This window comes from Hypomesus nipponensis, chromosome 11, assembly GCF_054491055.1.
Source record: "Hypomesus nipponensis isolate SF chromosome 11, ASM5449105v1, whole genome shotgun sequence".
Taxonomy (NCBI): Eukaryota; Metazoa; Chordata; class Actinopteri; order Osmeriformes; family Osmeridae; genus Hypomesus; species Hypomesus nipponensis.
The window spans coordinates 16,109,214-16,128,183 of record NC_140371.1 but is presented as its reverse complement, the minus strand read 5'-3'; the positions used below and the strand labels follow the sequence as shown (position 1 = coordinate 16,128,183).

The 18,970-nt window shown below is 48.8% G+C and overlaps 1 protein-coding gene across 1 annotated transcript in view; it reads right to left on the bottom strand.

Moving 5' to 3' along the window:
- Positions 1 to 18,970, bottom strand: part of adgra1b (adhesion G protein-coupled receptor A1b) — an 84,513-nt gene that overhangs the window by 6,254 nt on the left and 59,289 nt on the right. The window contains exons 15-17 of the mRNA XM_084710055.1: positions 9,700 to 9,827; positions 5,377 to 5,500; positions 1,874 to 2,019 (exon numbers count right to left, since the gene is read on the bottom strand). Of these exons, the coding sequence (XP_084566181.1) occupies positions 1,874 to 2,019; positions 5,377 to 5,500; positions 9,700 to 9,827 (398 nt within the window). The remainder of the gene's footprint in view (positions 1 to 1,873; positions 2,020 to 5,376; positions 5,501 to 9,699; positions 9,828 to 18,970) is intronic.

Below are 18,970 nucleotides of genomic sequence, written 5' to 3'. Positions count from 1 at the left end.
GTATTAAGCTGTCCAAAGGCGGCAGAGGATTTGCCTGTAAGGAGAGAGCTCCTCCAGGCCTGGGGCTCCTTGTTCTGCTGGGTCATCCTTGATGACCTTCACAGGCCTTCAGAGACTCACACACATCTGACACATGACCATGCATCTTACCAACATACCCGCCAACCTTTCTGTTGGCCTGCCTGCCTGTCTGCCTACCTGCCTGTCTATCTTTCTGTCTCTCTGTCTGTCCGCTTGTCTGAATGTCAGTCTGCCTGTATGTCTGTTTGCCTGTCTGCCTGTGTGTCCGTCTGTCTGTCTGAATTTCATTTCAGGTGCCTGAAAATCCTTTCTCAGCCCTACAGGACTTCATGTGCTATTTCACAGCCTGGATCTGCAAAGAGCTCACACAGCACCTTCCCCACATTCCATCCAAATCTTGATCCTCTTTAAATGTGCCAGACAACATGACTAAGCAGGAAAAAAAGTGAAACATGAAAACCTAAAAGCAACAGTGAAACTGATGCTGATGGCAACAGAAAAGCTGTCGGAGCCCAACCAGATTGAGATTTGTGACGGAACTTCCAAGGTCCAGCAACTCAGCAGGCTCTCGAAGGTGACGGAGGCGATTAGTCACAGCCTTGGGCCATCGTCATGGGAACAGGTTGCTTAGGATATTTCCTCTTTGTGTGAACAGATACTTCCTCCACCTTGATCTATCCTTCTCAGTCATCTCATTTTGCAACCGGCCTTTATTTGCCTACATTGCGAACACAAAGGAGAAAATGACCATGATGTTGATGAGGAGGATGATGATGAAGAGGATAATGATGATTAGAAAAGCTTCCCTTGCAGACACACTCTCCCTGGACACATGTAGCCAGCTGCCTCTATGTTAGACAGCGTTGCTAAGCAGCAGCCTGTACCTTGAAAGTCACCTCTGCCTCGCTCCCTTAGAAGGCTATTCTAATCTGAATAGGCCTCATTTCTGGAATTTAGCAGATTAAAAAGAACTGTCTATGCCCCCAAGTAATTTGGGGGTATTTTCAAGCACATTTTAGCATTATGTGAGTCATATTATTTAAAGCCAAACTCCTTCTCCCGATGGAAGCGCATGACTCAAGAGTGTCATCTTTCTCATTTACAAAATCCGAAACAGTGGCAGTAAAATCAAGACGAAGAGTGAACCGGTTCTGGGACTGTGGAACGCAAACTAGTTGGAGACACCTCTTCTGATGCACAATAACACTGAAATAAAACCTGGCACACACACACATACACCCACACCCACACCCAACATGCCTGTACTCAGACACATACATGCACAGCTACCAACACAAACAACAAAGAAAACACATGACATACCATCCACATCTCTTTCTTGGAAATAATCCACAAACTCAATTATCACTCACTCTCTGTAGAAAACAACATCTACATAATACCAAACAAAGGTGACCAAGCCCAAGATTACAAATCAAAGTCTTTAACAAGCCAGCATCACAGGACTGGCTGTGGGAGGAGCAGAGCTTCAGCAAACATAGAGAGAGTCCCTGTGATTGTGGAAGACTTCTTCGTGTCTCTCTGGCTTACATGAGGCACGTACTGAGCGGAAAATGAAATAAGAAAGCAGAGAATTGTTTGCTGAACCAGTTCCTGACCCCCCAAAATACACCCAGAGCACAATCCCAGCGAGATATATCATCTACAGAAAGTTCAGAAGCCAATGCTTTGCTGCACACTCATTCACAGACGCAGCCACATGCATACATGGGCATGTTTGTGCATACAAACACAAACACTTTTTCACAATTCATAACCTGCAGCAGAGATTTTTCACAGAGAGGTGATCCATGACTCGGTGTGTTTGTGTGTGTGTGTGTGCAGTGCTTACCTCAGCAGAGGCTGTCTGGGGGGCGCTGGTGGGTCACCGTCCTGGGTCTGTGGTGGCTTCTTGGTCACCTGCTTGTAAATGTTCCTGGCCGTCACCCCCAGCCACAACATGGTGGAGAGAGATGAGTAGTGTAACACCACGCCAACCTGCAGCATGAAAAGGATCACACATACACACACACACACACACACGTACACGCAAACACACACACGTACACACACAGAAAACATGTCAGATGCTACATCCCTTCACAGTCCCACGTCTCTCAGTATCTTTTTCTCTCTTGATCACACACTGCTGACTGGAGGGAAAGCTTTCGTTCACACACACGGTGCCACAGTGCTTTCACTTGCCACCCAATCAATGTCACTTCAAGGGCCTTTCCACAGAGCTCGCCTTTCACTCAAGATTGCACCTTCATACCTTTTACAAAGGCGCCAAGAGGAGTTTACTCTGAAAGAGACGTTGAACTGATGTGAAGAGTGATGGAGCCATCAGGGGAAAGAACAACTTTTTTTACTGGGAGATTCTAATGGATAGATATCAACCACCTCTTAACCATACACTTCTAGTCAGAGGACAACTAGCTTGAGCTGAAGAAGAGACTTCTGGTTTTTGAATGTCGCTCACGTTCAGCTCGTGTACACAAGTTGCAGACACAAGTGCACCGTTGTCTGAAACACTCTGTTCACAGTTTTTAATATTCATGAAACATATTTGAATAGTAATTGATCTGCCGTTGCTCCAAGGCTTTGTCAGCGGAAAGAAAGCTCCGGAAAAGAGAGCTCAGGAGAACACAAAACAGGGAAAGACAGAACAAAAGGGGGAGAGCGCCTCACTCGGTCCCGTAACTCAAATGTTGGGCTCTCAGCAGTATCCTACCCTGTGTGTTATCCATACTTGGATCTGTAGGGAGCAAGAGAGAGCCATACTTGCAGTAGCAAGTGAGGTCATACTTAAAAACACAGAGTCAGTCCAGGTGTGACTGTATAGGAGATCCCCACATCCCAACCAGGGCCGACTGAAGGAGCGCGCAGGACTGGCGAATGGACAGACGGAGAGAACGCAGTGGATGGGGTTGGAGGAGTGTGATTGTGAGTGGGGATGTGTATTGTTAAGCTGAGTCACTGTGCAGACCAAATGAGTGTTCAGTATGTGACGTGAGTGTATTGTTAGGAAGTGTGGGGTTACTGCCCCCCTTCCTGTCACACGGCCGCAGAACCTCACGGGGAAAGACAAGACACTGATTAACATTGGAGAAGACAGAGTGACTGTGCAGAAAGAGTGGGCAGAAGGAGTGTGCCAGAGAAAATGAAGAAGGAGAAGAGAAGAAGAGAGGGGGAGAGCTGGAGGGGGAGGAGATGGCGGAGGAGGAGGAGGGGTGTATCTGCTTGAAGTACTGAGAAGCTGCCAGAACTGGTTCCACGGATCCTTGAAGTTCCCCCGGCTGGGGGAGAGGGAGGTGGGGGTGTCATGTCGCCATCTCTCCCCCGAGGGAAGAGGAGCCCTGCTGGGCTTGAGAGGGATCTCGCATGCGGCGGGGGTGGAGGGTGTCTTTGCTACGGCGGCAAAGTCATCACCACCAGTTCTGCGTGGCTCTGTATAACTTAGCGAAGCCTCGCTAACTGGCATCCAAATTGCAACAGTCTGCTATGTCGCCACTTTCATTGTTGACATAGACAGGGTACGTATCAAGACTGTCAACAAAGATTTGACCGTTGCGAGTGTTTCTTTCGTCACAGGCATCGGTGACCTTGTTCTGGAGCGGCTGCTTGTTACTCCCTACACATGTTGCTCATGCAGTAAAGGTAAATGGGATGTGCTAATTGAGGGTTATTAATGCAACATTAAGCAGCGGGGGAGCAGGTAAGTCGATGGCAAAGTTGGAAGGGGGAGGGGGGGGGCAAGGCAGGCGCCAGCCGGGACGTGTCATCTCAGGAGCGGAGGGAAGGCCGTCACGCTTTGACGGGGGCTGACAGGAAACAGAGGCGCCTCGCTGTCATTCCCGTCAGCCTAGCTCGCTGCTAGCTTCCACTGAGCTACGCTGAGCTAGCGCTGGCCCCGCCATGTTGAGACGCAGGCATCACGGCGTGGAAGAGGAGGAGGACAAGCTGAAGTGGTTGTGACAAGAGGATAGACAGCCGCCTCACACTGGCTGCATCGAGATCGAGAGAGAGAGAGAGAGAGAGAGAGAGAGAGAGAGAGAGAGAGAGAGAGAGAGAGAGAGAGAGAGAGAGAGAGGTGGGATGATGTAGGGGATAAGGGGATCTTTGCTGTGGCTGACTGCCCACATGCTGAGTGGATGAGGCAGAGGAGGGACAGCACACTTCACCTGATGAGTCCCCGTCACTTCCACCCATCAATCTGGTCAATTGTGCCCCTGGTTACAGACATCATTCTTCCCCGCCCCCCCTCCCTCTCCCTCTCTCTCTCTCTCTCTCTCTCTCTCTCCCTTTCTCTCGCTCTCTTTCTCTCTCTCCCTCTCCCTCTCACTTACTGAGTCTTATCTCACCACTTAACACAAGCTACACCCAGTATCTTCCTGGATTCGATGCTTTCGGGGGCTGAGCCGCCCCACCCCTGCATCCAGGCCCCTTGCCCTCAGGGTCTTTCGTGCAAAGCAGGACCCCCTGGAGGGGAGGCAAGGTTCCGTCTGGCACAGACACATCCAGCTCTGCTCTACACAGCGTCACGTCCAAGTTTTAATGCAGCCAGCGGGAGAGACAGTGCTCCAGTGACCTGTGCTCCAATCCTCCACCGGCATGTGGGGGGATCATAAACGCAGTGTCCCGCCGCGCCACTGGCTGCCTGGCGTCGCCTGGGCTCCCTCACTCGCCGCAGGCGGGATGACAAGGATGCCGCGTGTACAGGCTCAGAGTCAAACGGCGGTTTTTGGCGACAGTGGCGGCTGAAATCCCCCAAGCTGGCGGTGCAGCGGGGCTAATTAGGATGACAAACTGTCTTTCAAGGGCCCCTGAGGGAGGAGGAGGAGAGGACCTCCAGGGAACGGGTCTGTCGCTTTTATCACAGGACAGGGCCAGGCGGTTGTCTTTACAACCATCACAAACACCACCATCACCATCCCCCTGGGCTATGGTACAGAGTAGGCAAGAGGAGAGATACAGGGAGAGAGATCTTAAAAGGAAGAGAGAGAGAGTCTAGGAGCGAGAGAGGGACACAAAAAGGGAGTGAGATATAGATAAAGACAGTTGTAGAGAGAGTGAGAGAGAGAGAGAGAGAGAGAGATAGAGAGAGAGAGAGAGGGAGGGAGGGAAAGCAAGAGCAAGAGAGCATTTATGCACTTCAAGCTCTGGTCTCATTGTCCCTTCACTATGGATAAAGTGAGGCTCGCCATGTTTCCAGTGCATCAAAGAGGAGCGGGAGGCCAGGTCCAGCATATAGTCCTGGCACTCTGCTCCACTGACCACCTCAATAGACATTCATAATCAATTTCCTGGAGAGCTTTGAGAGCGCACAGGGAAATGAAAAGCGAGTGCACTTACGGCTTGACAGATGATGGGGTATTTGATTCGATTGATGCCCCCGGCGAACACTGCGAAGGTCAGGGCCGTGTGGAAACAGAAGTTGAGGAGCATGTGCCATCCCTTCCTACTGATACGGATGGTGCTGCCGGAAGAGAGAGATAGGGGAGAGAGAGATGGGGTGAGTGAGATGGGGAGAGAGAGGGAGAGAGAGAGTGAGGGGGGGGGAGAGAGAGAGAGAGCGAGGGGGGGAGAGGAGAGAGAGTGAGGGGGTGAGAAAAAGGAGAAGAGAGAAAGGGAAATAGAGAACAGATGACAAACAGTCAAATAATTAATTGATATGGCATATGAATGACATGTCCTGTATTACTGTACATTCCTTCACAAGATGACCACATTTCAAAGTTCAGCACAGCATAATGTATTTTAGGTGTGGTTATCTGGGCGTATGTATTGGAAGCACATGTAGCTGACAAGAATGCCCTCTGCAGTTCAGAACACAGCTAAGTCATCCACTTGCCCGAACATTTTATGTGCGCAGCAGAATTTGGCTCAATGGTGAATAAACAAAATAACAGATGGATTCCAGCACGCTGAGTCAATTGAAACACTCCACAATAGAGCACTATACACACACAAACACACACACACATTCTTTGAGAAATGGACTGAAAGTGTTATACACCCTTGGGCTCAGCACTTAACCCATATTGCCACCAGTCAGTCCAGCTGTTCTACACTACTGTGTACTGTGCTACACTACTGTGTACTGTGCTCCACTACTGTGCTACACTACTGTGTACTGTGCTACACTACTGTGCTACACTACTGTGTACTGTGCTACGCTACTGTATACTGTGCTACACTACTGTGTACTGTGCTATACTACTGTGCTACACTACTGTGCTACACTACTGTGTACTGTGCTACACTACTGTGTACTGTGCTATACTACTGTGCTACACTACTGTGTACTGTGCTCCACTACTGTGTTACACTACTGTGTACTGTGCTACACTACTGTGTACTGTGCTCCACTACTGTGTTACACTACTGTGTACTGTGCTACACTACTGTGTTACACTACTGTGTACTGTGCTACACTACTGTGCTACACTACTGTGCTACACTACTGTGTACTGTGCTACACTACTGTGTTACACTACTGTGTACTGTGCTACACTACTGTGTTACACTACTGTGTACTGTGCTACACTACTGTGCTACACTACTGTGCTACACTACTGTGTACTGTGCTACACTACTGTGTACTGTGCTACACTACTGTGTACTGTGCTCCACTACTGTGTTACACTACTGTGTACTGTGCTATACTACTGTGCTACACTACTGTGTACTGTGCTACGCTACTGTATACTGTGTTACACTACTGTGTACTGTGCTCCACTACTGTGTTACACTACTGTGTACTGTGCTCCACTACTGTGTTACACTACTGTGTACTGTGCTACACTACTGTGCTACACTACTGTGTACTGTGCTACACTACTGTGTTACACTACTGTGTACTGTGCTATACTACTGTGCTACACTACTGTGTACTGTGCTCCACTACTGTGTTACACTACTGTGTACTGTGCTATACTACTGTGCTACACTACTGTGTACTGTGCTACGCTACTGTATACTGTGTTACACTACTGTGTACTGTGCTATACTACTGTGTACTGTGCTACACTACTGTGCTACACTACTGTGTACTGTGCTACACTACTGTGCTACACTACTGTGTACTGTGCTACACTACTGTGTTACACTACTGTGTACTGTGCTACACTACTGTGCTACACTACTGTGTACTGTGCTACACTACTGTGTTACACTACTGTGTACTGTGCTACACTACTGTGCTACACTACTGTGTACTGTGCTACACTACTGTGCTACACTACTGTGTACTGTGCTACACTACTGTGCTACACTACTGTGTACTGTGCTACGCTACTGTATACTGTGTTACACTACTGTGTACTGTGCTATACTACTGTGTACTGTGCTATACTACTGTGTACTGTGCTCCACTACTGTGTTACACTACTGTGTACTGTGCTACACTACTGTGCTACACTACTGTGTACTGTGCTACACTACTGTGCTACACTACTGTGTACTGTGCTACGCTACTGTATACTGTGCTACACTACTGTGTACTGTACTACACTACTGTGCTACACTACTGTGCTACACTACTGTGTACTGTGCTACACTACTGTGCTCCACTACTGTGCTACACTACTGTGTACTGTGCTACAATACTGTGTACTGTGCTACAATACTGTGTACTGTGCTACACTATGTAGGACGGCCAATACAAATGTACAGTATTCAACCAGATTAGGTTGGAGTCAAAACACTAATGGACCAAATCTATTATATCTCCCAACATACAGCCTTCAAAAGTCATTCTCCTCTTGGTGACTGCAGACAGACCTTCAATGTACTTTACTCATCAAAAAAAAAGGATTTTAGTTGATAACAAAGCCGACAGAGAATAGCCTTAGCAACCATAACATTTCAAGTGCTGACATTCATCACAAACACTCGTTATCATAATCGTAAACCGTGGAAAAAAAACCCTCCTTTTATATCCAGGGAGCCTGGCTCGGCTCACCAAAATGGTGGAGAGCCAAGTGCAGCCAGGGAGCGCCAGGGGGCTGTGAGGCGAGGCCAGGGGTTGGCCTGGCTGGCTCTCTGCTCTGTGCCAGCGCGGGGCAGTGCTGCTGCCTGGGCTGGTTGTTGCTGCCCAGGTGCTGAACTCCATCCAGGAGCAGGGCTATAAATCAGTCAGGCTCCTGGCTACACGGGAGGGTGTTTTTTTCATGGGCTCCCCGTATTGGCTTTCAGTGGGTCAAGTACATTAACCTGGCAACCCTCCACCTCCCCATCCCTCCAGGGAAGCACGTGACTCAAATATTCTCCCCTCCCGCCACCCTCCCCTTGCTCGCTTTTCATCTCCCCGTAAACCCTCAAAAGGGACATAAAAACCCTATAGTGGCGCTGGGAGAGAGAGGAAGGGGACTGTTCCCCTGCAATGTCTGCATGCGAGTGTGCTCTTTAACAAGCCTTCATTCATTTTCGGCGCGAGACGAATCTTGCATATGGAATTGCCTTCCTTTAACAAGCTCACCGTCCTACATCTGTGCCGGTCTACACGCTATCACCTGGTGTTGGGGCTGAGAGGTGAAAGCCAGCCAGCCAGTAACAGCCAGCCAGCCAGCGACAGCCAGCCAGAGAAGTGCTACTACACATGCCGCAGCAGTAAGGAGCGCTCAGGCCTGTGTCTGAGGCGGCAGGGAGGGGAGGTGTTAAGAGCGTGCTGACCCTGCTGCAGCTGGGAGACAGAAGCGCATTGACAGTGAGGGGTTGCATGCTGTCTGGATCCAAGCACACCCCCACACACACACACACACACACACACACACGGATGAAAACTGTGTTCATTGTGTAATGTTGCTTATCCAGTGTATTCAGAAAGCTTCCCACACGAGAAAGGCCATGTTGAGGCCATACACTCAGCTGTACCTTTGTCCATGATCTTCTGCTCCAGTATCTAACACGGACTCAAGGTGAATGTGTGGGCCCCACTAATGACATGAATCCAGGCTGCCAACAGCCTCCAGCCCTCTCTGGATCCTCAGCAGTGGATGAACAGTGAGACGCTAGCTCCTAGCCCAGGGGCTTCACACTCTCATTAACCAGCCTCGAATGAACAAGGGCACGGGAGATGGCCTGGATCCCATGGAAATGTGATTGAGCCATCTCTTCGAAAAAGGCTGCGTTTGTTAGGTGTCGGTGTTGCAAATGCACACAAGCGCTCACACACACACCATCCATCCTGTGCTTTAGATGCGTGACTCAGAAAGGCTGCAGCGTTTCTTCTTGCCGGCCTTAAGCGTCTGACTCACACACAGTCCAGGAACAGGACGGAGGGAGAGACAAACAACTAAGAAAAGAGAGGTGGTGTGGAGATGGAGACGGTAGCGGAGGAAAGGGATTGCGGCTCCACCTGCCCCCAGCTTCCCTTTGAATTTAAGGGGGTAAATACAAACACTTGGAAAGATCCAAATAAAGAGCTTGTCCACGGGCCACACACAGTCATCCACAGACGCACAGGCACGCAGCCAGTCATAGAAGAGGCAGGAAGTGGTTACAGTAACAGTCATAGAAGAGGCAGGAGAGGCAGTAAGTGGTTACAGTAACAGTCATAGAAGAGGCAGGAGAGGCAGGAAGTGGTTACAGTAACAGTCATAGAAGAGGCAGGAAAGGCAGGAAGTGGTTACAGTAACAGTCATAGAAGGGGCAGAAGGGGCAGTAAATGGTTACCTGTGGTGCACGATGTATGTGATGATGGAGGCGAAGAGGCAGAGCAACATGACCGCCGTGCAGGCATACACGACAGGGTGCAGAAACTCCCCAGGGTACGGGGGGAAAGACAGCACATTCTTCAGATCCTGAGAGAGAGAGACAAAGAGAGAGAGAGAGAGAGAGAGAGAGAGAGGGAGAGGGAGAGGGAGAGGGAGAGGGAGAGGGAGAGGGAGAGAGACAATGAGAGAGAGAGAGGGAGAGAGAGGGAGAGAGAGAAACAAAGAGAGAGAGAGAGAATAATAGAAACAGAGGGAAAGAGCGGTAGAGAAAATGACAGAAATTAGGAGAAAGAGCGATGGAGACAAAGAGAGAGAAAGAGAGAGAGAGAGAGCAAAGGAGACAAAATCAAAAAGAATGAGAGAGAAAATGGGAGAGAGAGAGTCAGACAACGCACAGTGCTATTAAAGTATGTTTGTCATATACATAAACTCTATAATGACTCGAGCAAGTCATAATACCTCTTTATAGTATGTCTGTGCAAACACATTTCTATAATAACGAGATGCTTCCAATCATTGCCTCACATATCTGTAGTAAATCTACCGGGACTACCTTGCTACATGCACACTGTCAATGAGAGGGAGGAAACACAGCTCAATAATCAGAAAGCAGATAGACAGACTGCTGCTCGGCAGAAAATAGACAAGCTACCAAAGGAAAAGTATGTCGGGCACATCACTCATGACTCGGCACGATTTCCCCTAATGAGCACAACACAGACCCGAGGCCAGGAGAGGGAGCCAATCATCATGCCTATTCCTGGTAAAGACACTCGAGCACACGCTTTTTATAGTGGGTGTGGCTGCTGGTGTAAACATCGGGAGAGCTTTACAGAGCATGTAGGGGTAGCACACATGCTGACAGGGCTGTTTCATAGATATGACCCAGCATATCATCAGCTCCCCCTGAGGTCCTGTGTCTGGGTGTGAGAGAGTGATGCACAACCAGCCGTCTCTTTGCCCAGCCAAGCGAAGCCCCCTCTCTGGGTTCACCTACAGGGCTGGCTCAGGGGTCCGTAGGGGCCTGTAGGGGTCATGACCCAGACATTCCACATGGTGGGCACTAATAGGTCCAGTCAGGGCGGGTGGGACTGGGCAAGCCAAAGGGGAGCGCATGGGAGTGTGATCTGTGGCATTTCCACTGATGTGACAGTGTGAGAGAAAGACTGTGAGTCACAGCATTACAATCCAGTAGTACCAGAAGATGAACCGAGTGAGAGACTAAAGTGCGAGGACGCAGAGAGAGAGAGATGGGAACCAGAGGGGGGAATGAGAGGGGAATGAGATGGGTAAATAAAGAGAGGAAATAGTCTGCAAAGTCTGCGGAGTGTGCGCGCAGAGGGGGAATTTGGATGTGCTAAAAACGGAGGCGGGAAGAGATGCTGACACGGAGAGATGCGAGAGGGAGACGGGGTATCTAGGGGACGATATAAAGCTGAAGTGTGGCTCTCTGTGATGGGATATGACAGCTACTGTACTTAAATGGCCAGGGGGGCTGGAGGGGGGAGTGCAGGGGTCGGCCAAGGGTGATCTCTCAGAGTCAAAGGTTCTCATGGGACATATTAGCATCAATGAGCCTCTAATGATAGCTGAGCCTGTCTGCCTCCCTCTCCCGGCCGTCCCCTGAGACTGTACAGTACTTAACCATTTACTAGCACTGCTGACAACCTACTGTAGGGTGACTGTCTATTGAACACAGAGTCAGGGAAGGATTTAACCAGAGGGGTCTAGCAGAGAAATCCATTCCCTGACTGAGAGAGACTGTTCGTAGCTCCTAAAGCAGCCAGGCAGGGGAGAGGAGTGGCACAGCAAGAGAGAGCTCCCACTCTCTGGGCCAGCTGAGGCCTGGATTTACTGCAGCATTGAGGGGAAAAAGGCTGTATAATAGCACTGTGTTAACAGACCAGCTAACAGGCTAGCGCCCAGTCCAACAAATCAGCTCACAATAAAAGTGGTGTGAGAGCGCCTAGCTGACACATGAACCACTTCAACGGAGGACTGGGGAATCGTTGATATACCTAACTCAGGCCTAATCTAACAAGCCTCGCCGACAATTTTCGCTAACGAGCCCATGGCTAAGCTAACTGTTAATGGTCCAGCTTGAATTGAAGGCCTCTGAATGAGGTGCTGCTGGAGAGAAATAGTGGAGGAAAAAGGGGGATGGAGACAGAGGATGGGAAGAAGGGATGGAGGGGGATGTCACTTTCACCAGACGGATGGGCCCTGAGAAAAATAGCGAGGCACACTACAGGGCACCCAGAACAAATTGTTCATATGGTTCCTGGTCCCAGTGTTTATGCTCCTAGGGAGGTGCTGCCACTAGGACAGAATGACGCTCTGCCTGACTCTCATACTGAGCAGGGGAGAGAAGCCTGCTGGCTGACTGAGACACTGGCCGTACCAGTTGCTTCGGTACTATCACGAAAAGACTGCCACCATAACTCATATAGAGATACCACAGAATGCCCCACAGTAGATTCTGCTAAATATATCTTCATGATAAATAACGGTTCTTTTCGTTAATCCCGCTAACATTGCTCAGTATGGATTTGCAAAACCAGTGTCTGCTGTGTCACCACTTGCAAACAAACAGCGAGCCCATATTGATGGCAGGGTTGTGATTCCTGACCTAGCAGTTAAAATGAGTGATAATGCCCTGGCCCTGCTGCAGAACAATCCACTTCCTGTAGAGTCTCCCAACAGCTCTTCAGTTAGCCAGCCAGCCAACGTCATGTCAGATAAGGACAGAAGCCAGCTTCAAATGTGACTCCTCCACTCCAGTTATTATCATTATTACTATCATATTACATCACGGTGCTGTGCTGTGGCTAGGCTGACTTTATTACTGCAGAGGAGGGGGAGGGGGGGAATGGGGGGGGGGAGTGGGTCATGTGGTTAGACTCCGACAGGGACAATTCATTACAGACTCAGACCGAATATTACTGTGGCCAAGCCGGTTGGGTTTTATTTAGGATTAGGGCTGGCGTAGCTACAGCTAAGCATGCACCTAGTGTATTCTGCAGTCCCCTGCTGTAGCTAAACAGGCCCCTCTTTATCCCATGTCTATGTAGTAGCTACAACTTTAATCCAGGTTTTGGCTCCGACCCCCACCTCTTCGCCCCAAAACAGATTACTGGTGTCAATTAAACGCAGCCATGTCCATAATGTCAAGTCAAACAAGTCAAAAGGAAGGACAGCGGGTTTGGACTACAATGTCCTCCTGCCCGGAGGGCAACATTGGAAGATATTCATAGATATTCAGAGTTCAAAGGTCCAGCATTCTGTATGATGTTTTGAGTGCTCTGTTACTAGGGTGATGAAATATTCAGATATTTAGAGGGTTAAAGGGGTAGATTCATGCAATGCTGGTCGAGGCCATCCATCAGAGGAATGGACTCAATGGTTTCCTTGTCCTCATCCCTGCAAGGTCAATACGGTTTGTATTCATAGAGCACAGATGAAACTATAGATGCACCTTTAAGGATTATGGCCAAACTACAAAGGCTCCCTCTCCCTTTGTCTGTCTCGCTCACATACAAACACACACGCACGCCAACGCACGCGCACAAAATTAAAACCCTTTGGCAGACTGCCCTAGGGCTCCAAGCTGGCACCCAGCGCCATGCTTTATCATCCTGGAACGTGCCGTGTGAACACTGGAACGAAGCTGGGGAGCGTGTGCAAATCTGACCCTACGACACCCGCCCCACCGGACAGCACAGAGCCGGGACCAATCTAACACCCGAGTGTGGCAACGCTCACGAAATCTTTAGCCGACACCGGCCAAGGTCATTCATCTTTCATGTCAGTCACACCTCGGCGTGTCAGTCAGTTGGTTGTCTGCGTCGTCGCTGCATCTGGAAAGCTGGGATCAGGCAGACAAGCATCGCACAGCTTCTTTCTTCCCTCTAAATGTTCACAGATTAGGTCAACAAGCCCACTGCTGTGAGGGTAATCAAATCAACTTAAATGAAATAAACAGCCATCAAATCAGGCCGCATTATGAGTTGATGAATCTCATTTGAACTACAATAGAAAAGTCCCCCCAGACCAGTGCTATCATTTGAGGGTCAGGCTGTAATTTGTGTTCTATTTATTTACTTAGTCATCAAGAGCCATCATAGTGTAAGGCTCTCCATTACAGTGAGTCTCCCTTTTTTCAGATTCAGGAGCTGCTGTACTGTATTGGCATTATATGTAAATATTGTCCTGTCTGTGCAGTCAAATAGTACAAAAGACACATTGTCCCTTTAACTGTCAGTGATGGGTACGGACGCACAGTGACTATTGTCCGTCTGCTTTGTCTAATGTGACTTTGCGAGGCTAAACCTGGACCCAACCACACCCTCTACGAGCCCAGCTCTCACCTTCCCTCCCATACAGAGTATTGCAACACGTTAGTCTGGGATAGCGCGTTCGGAAGCATCCAGTCTCAAACAATGAGAGCCTAATCAATGCACACGTCCATGCGCTGGCCTGGTGAAGAGGGAGCCGGCTGGTGGGTGTTGTCTGGGGCAGAGAGGGTGACTCATCTCTCCTCAACACAGTACAGCAGTCTCTCCACCACACACTACAGCAGTCTCTCCACCACACACTACGGCAGTCTCTCCACCACACACTACAGCAGTCTCTCCACCACACACTACGGCAGACTCTCCACCACACACTACGGCAGTCTCTCCACCACACAGTACAGCAGTCTCTCCACCACACACTACAGCAGTCTCTCCACCGCACATTACAGCAGTCTCTCCACCACACACTACAGCAGTCTCTCCACCACACACTACAGCAGTCTCTCCACCACACACTACAGCAGTCTCTCCTCCACACACTACAGCAGTCTCTCCACCACACACTACAGCAGTCTCTCCTCCACACACTACAGCAGTCTCTCCTCCACACACTACAGCAGTCTCTCCACCACACATTACAGCAGTCTCTCCTCCACACACTAGAGCAGTCTCTCCACCACACACTAGAGCAGTCTCTCCTCCACACACTACAGCAGTCTCTCCACCACACACTACAGCAGTCTCTCCACCACACACTAGAGCAGTCTCTCCACCACACACTACAGCAGTCTCTCCACCACACACTAGAGCAGTCTCTCCTCCACACACTACAGAAGTCTCTCCACCGCACATTACAGCAGTCTCTCTTCCACACACTACAGCAGTCTCTCCACCACACACTACAGCAGTCTCTCCACCACACACTAGAGCAGTCTCTCCACCACACACTACAGCAGTCTCTCCACCACACACTAGAGCAGTCTCTCCTCCACACACTACAGCAGTCTCTCCTCCACACACTACAGCAGTCTCTCCACCACACACTACAGCAGTCTCGACAGGAGGCACAGTCTACTTCGAATACGTCCACGCCGACACGGTCGTGCACGTCAACACACACACACACTCATGCCTCGTGAGACCTCATGCGGCTCAGCACACTGTGAGGGAGCATGGGATCCGTCTCTCCCTATCTTCATCCTTACAGGTTGATACAATGTGCTCAGAAAGGCCTTTTGTGACAAATATCCAAATGTAAAATGTAAATAGACTGAATGTGAATGGAAACATGGCCAAGGGTGACTCAGATCTCGAGGCTGAGTAGGACACCACCAAACTACACATCGGCCTAGAGTATTGTACCAAGTGCTACACACACAGCAGAGAGAGAGAGACTGAAGCACTGCCAGCTTATGAAGGTCCCTTGGATAAACAACGTATGTTTCAGTGCATGGTGCTTAACGACTTTCAGCTACTGCAATCGCTAAACTCACCAGAAAGTTGTCCTCACATCTGCTTCTGCCTGGCCAACACATCTATCTCTCCCTCGCTCTCCATACCCCTCTCTCTCTCCTCTCTCTTTCTCTCTCTCTCTCTCTCTTTTTCTTTCTCTCTCTCTCTATCTCTCTCTCTCTCTCTCTCTACCTCCCAAGCTCTGTCATCCTATGGCACCAATGCAGTACAGCTAGCTGGCAACATAAAAAGCTGTGTAATGCTAGACCACTGATGACTCCATTAGATTTGCCATAAAAACCACATTGTCTCCAAAAGCACTTCAGAGTGAATTTGCCTGAGCTCCTTGCCAAACACAATGTGCTACAATACTGCTGCAACAATATTCAAGCTTTCCCCCTACCGGATCCACCGTCCCAGCTTGCAGAGACACTCTTTACCTTTACAGCAACTGTCCGTACGACATGGAGAGAGAAGAGAGAGCAACAAGGCTTGAATATGAATGTGACGACCGTGTGTGCGTTTGTACACTATGCTGCTCCAAAGCGAAAGAGTAAAAGTAGAGGAATGAGTAGGTGAAGAGGGAGATAGTGAGAGATAAATAAGGAGACAGATATAAATAAGGAGACAGATAGTGAGAGGTATATCATTATCTTCAAGTCCTTATAAAACCTGCGGCTGTGACTCAGACCACAAGCCCTAACGCCCCCCCCCCCCCCCCTCTCCCCAGGGCCCCCCTCCTTTCCCACGACGAGGCAATCTTTCCTTCCATTTTTGATTATGGATTGCGTGACATGATCTTGGCCAATCCCATTTCGCCAGCTGACAGTTATGCTGGCAGTGCCATTTAGCTCTAAGTGGGCGCTCCATCTTTTCCAGCAGCCATTTACATGTTTGTGTCTCATTAGGACATTTTTTTAAAGGCTGGCCCCGTGTCTGGAGGGCGGAGGGGGAATTTCACTGACCAGATTAGTTTTCACCTTTGATACGAGAGCATATCGCTCACCCGCTGGAATGGGATTTGGGGAGCGAATTGAGTGGGCTTTGAAGTTAAACCGCTGCCGTGCTAAGGCCGATCTCTAGAGAAATACTAATGTGCAACATGACTCACACACACACACTCAAACACCGACACACACATACGCGTACTGGTGAAAGCTCAACACCATGCAAACACACCCAACCCATGCTCACACCTTTAAATCATACACATACACACACAAACGTAAACTTTAAAACGTAAATTTTAAACACATGCTCTCAAAATATACTGTATATGCCATGTGGAAAAACTCCAACTATTGGGCATGAAAACATCTTGTCAAGCAAAAGCCTCTATGACACCTTAGGACCCCACTGAAGTCACCTGCATAACAGCATGATCCAGCATTCAGTCACATTACATTCACAGTACCCAGGAACCGAGCACAACCACGGAGAAAATAAATTGTTTGAATATTTCAATTCCGCTGAGCTGATAAGGCATTCAAAGGCTACTTAATAGAGCTTGCCACAGATACATCCCCCCCCCCCTCCTCTTTGTCGCCCACCTTCAAATCATACAAGTCTAATTTTCTCCTGTCCTTATCAGACCCTGAGGTTCACTGGGGCCTCTTCACATCAATAAGATACTGTGTAATTAGGAGTCCACATCCTGCAGCAGCACAGAGCCCATTTCAGGGACAGTGACAAAACAGAACTACAACCCCCAGCACTGACCTTGTCCCCTGATGCAATGATAAGGTCATGCAGTCAAAGTTCAGAGGTCAATGTGATGCGGCTGCTGTACCACAGTGCTGGTGTAAACTACTGGGAATTAATCGCCTGTGACCTGGAGTGGGGGCTAGTACGCTAACAAATCCTTCCCCTAGCCGGTTGTCTGGGCAATTGATTAGAGCAGCTGTTGTGGCCTTTAACCCCCAGGCTTCCCTGATGTCCCTGTTTCCCATCCCCTTTTTTCTCGCGGGCTGCCAGCTAGAACAGCACAGCAAAAGATGTGTGGGAGACCTGGGGGAGATGGGCTGTCTTGGCTGACAAGACCGGCAGACAGTGGAGCCAGCCAGCCATCCAGCCGAGGCTGGTCTGGATCGCACACTACCACGCATGGTCCTAATAGAGGGGAAATCAGCTCTGAATGTTTTGCCTAGACTGGCCAGCATTTTGTAAATGAGGTGGTGTCGGGTTCACTTTGAGGCTCAAACAATAAATAGTACTCCTCAGGAAGGGAGGTTGTTACCCTGATGGTCTCCCGTCCAGGTTTTGAGGCAGCTTTCTGGGCTGTGCTACTAGGTACAATGTTGTAGCAGGAGTCTTGATGAAGAGCGCGAGCTGACTTGTTGAGTTTGAGATTGTCTGAGGGATTTGTTGTAAGATGTGACAAAGAATAAACTGTCTATTCAAAGGAAAGATCTATGCGTGCTTCCTTCTATCAATAAGCAGTTAACATACAGTGCAATTGTTCAAAGTCTGGCAAAAACCTTTAATCAGGAAAGAAAGTCAACAATATGATTATTGTTCATAAATTACAATTGTCAGCATGGATAGATTTACAATTGAAGTCAGTGTAGCTTTAGTCTTCATAAAACTGCTGGGCTCCTTAGGCTGCCAATTACCCAGTTATTTTATATAAACAACAAAACTGGGAAAGCACTGAATAGGCCATTAACTTCCTATGGATTGTATTACTTTGTTGTCTATGTACAAATCCACACACATACAGTACAAATCCACACGGAAACACACACACACACACCTACAAACTCATCCGTTTATTCAAGACTTCCCTTCAGCTGGGAACAGCAATATTATAATCTTTCAACTACTTAGATGAAAACTAACAGTCATTTGAATAACAATTGGCTATAAAGTAATGCAATTTGCACCCAAAATAAGGCAAGAATGAATAAGGCCAGATGAGAAACGGAGGCATGTATCTCAGTCAATATGATAAGTCAGGGAAGATGAGAAAGAAGACAGAAAACGGACTGCTGGCTGACTCCAGCAGTGCCCGGGAGAAAAGTGTTGATGGTCCAGATTAATGGTGGGCAGAGCTCCTCAGAACTCATTACTCATGAAGAAAACAATCTTCATCACACGCCAAACCATTGGCAAGCAGCAATCTGTTAAAGAAGCGAGGAAGACCACTTGCTCAGCTCGACCAATCACACCAAAGTGATTAGCTAGCAGCTCAAGCCAAGCTCAGACTGGACAGCTCAGAACTAGGAGGAGAGCTGTAGCCTTCCAAACCAGAGAGACCGTTCCAAACCAGTGGTTCTGGCGTTGGTGTAAACCCACACACGTAGGGGACTGCTTAATACAGCCTCCTGCTCTCGACAACATGGCAATGGAAGCTACAAATAAAACTTGGGCAAATTGAATTAGATAGTTATATTTTTAAACTGTAAGTGCCTAAACACTGTGCAAGAAAGTGGACCAATTAGCTATATCAGCTGTTCAAGCTGCAAACTATGGCAACCTTTTGTC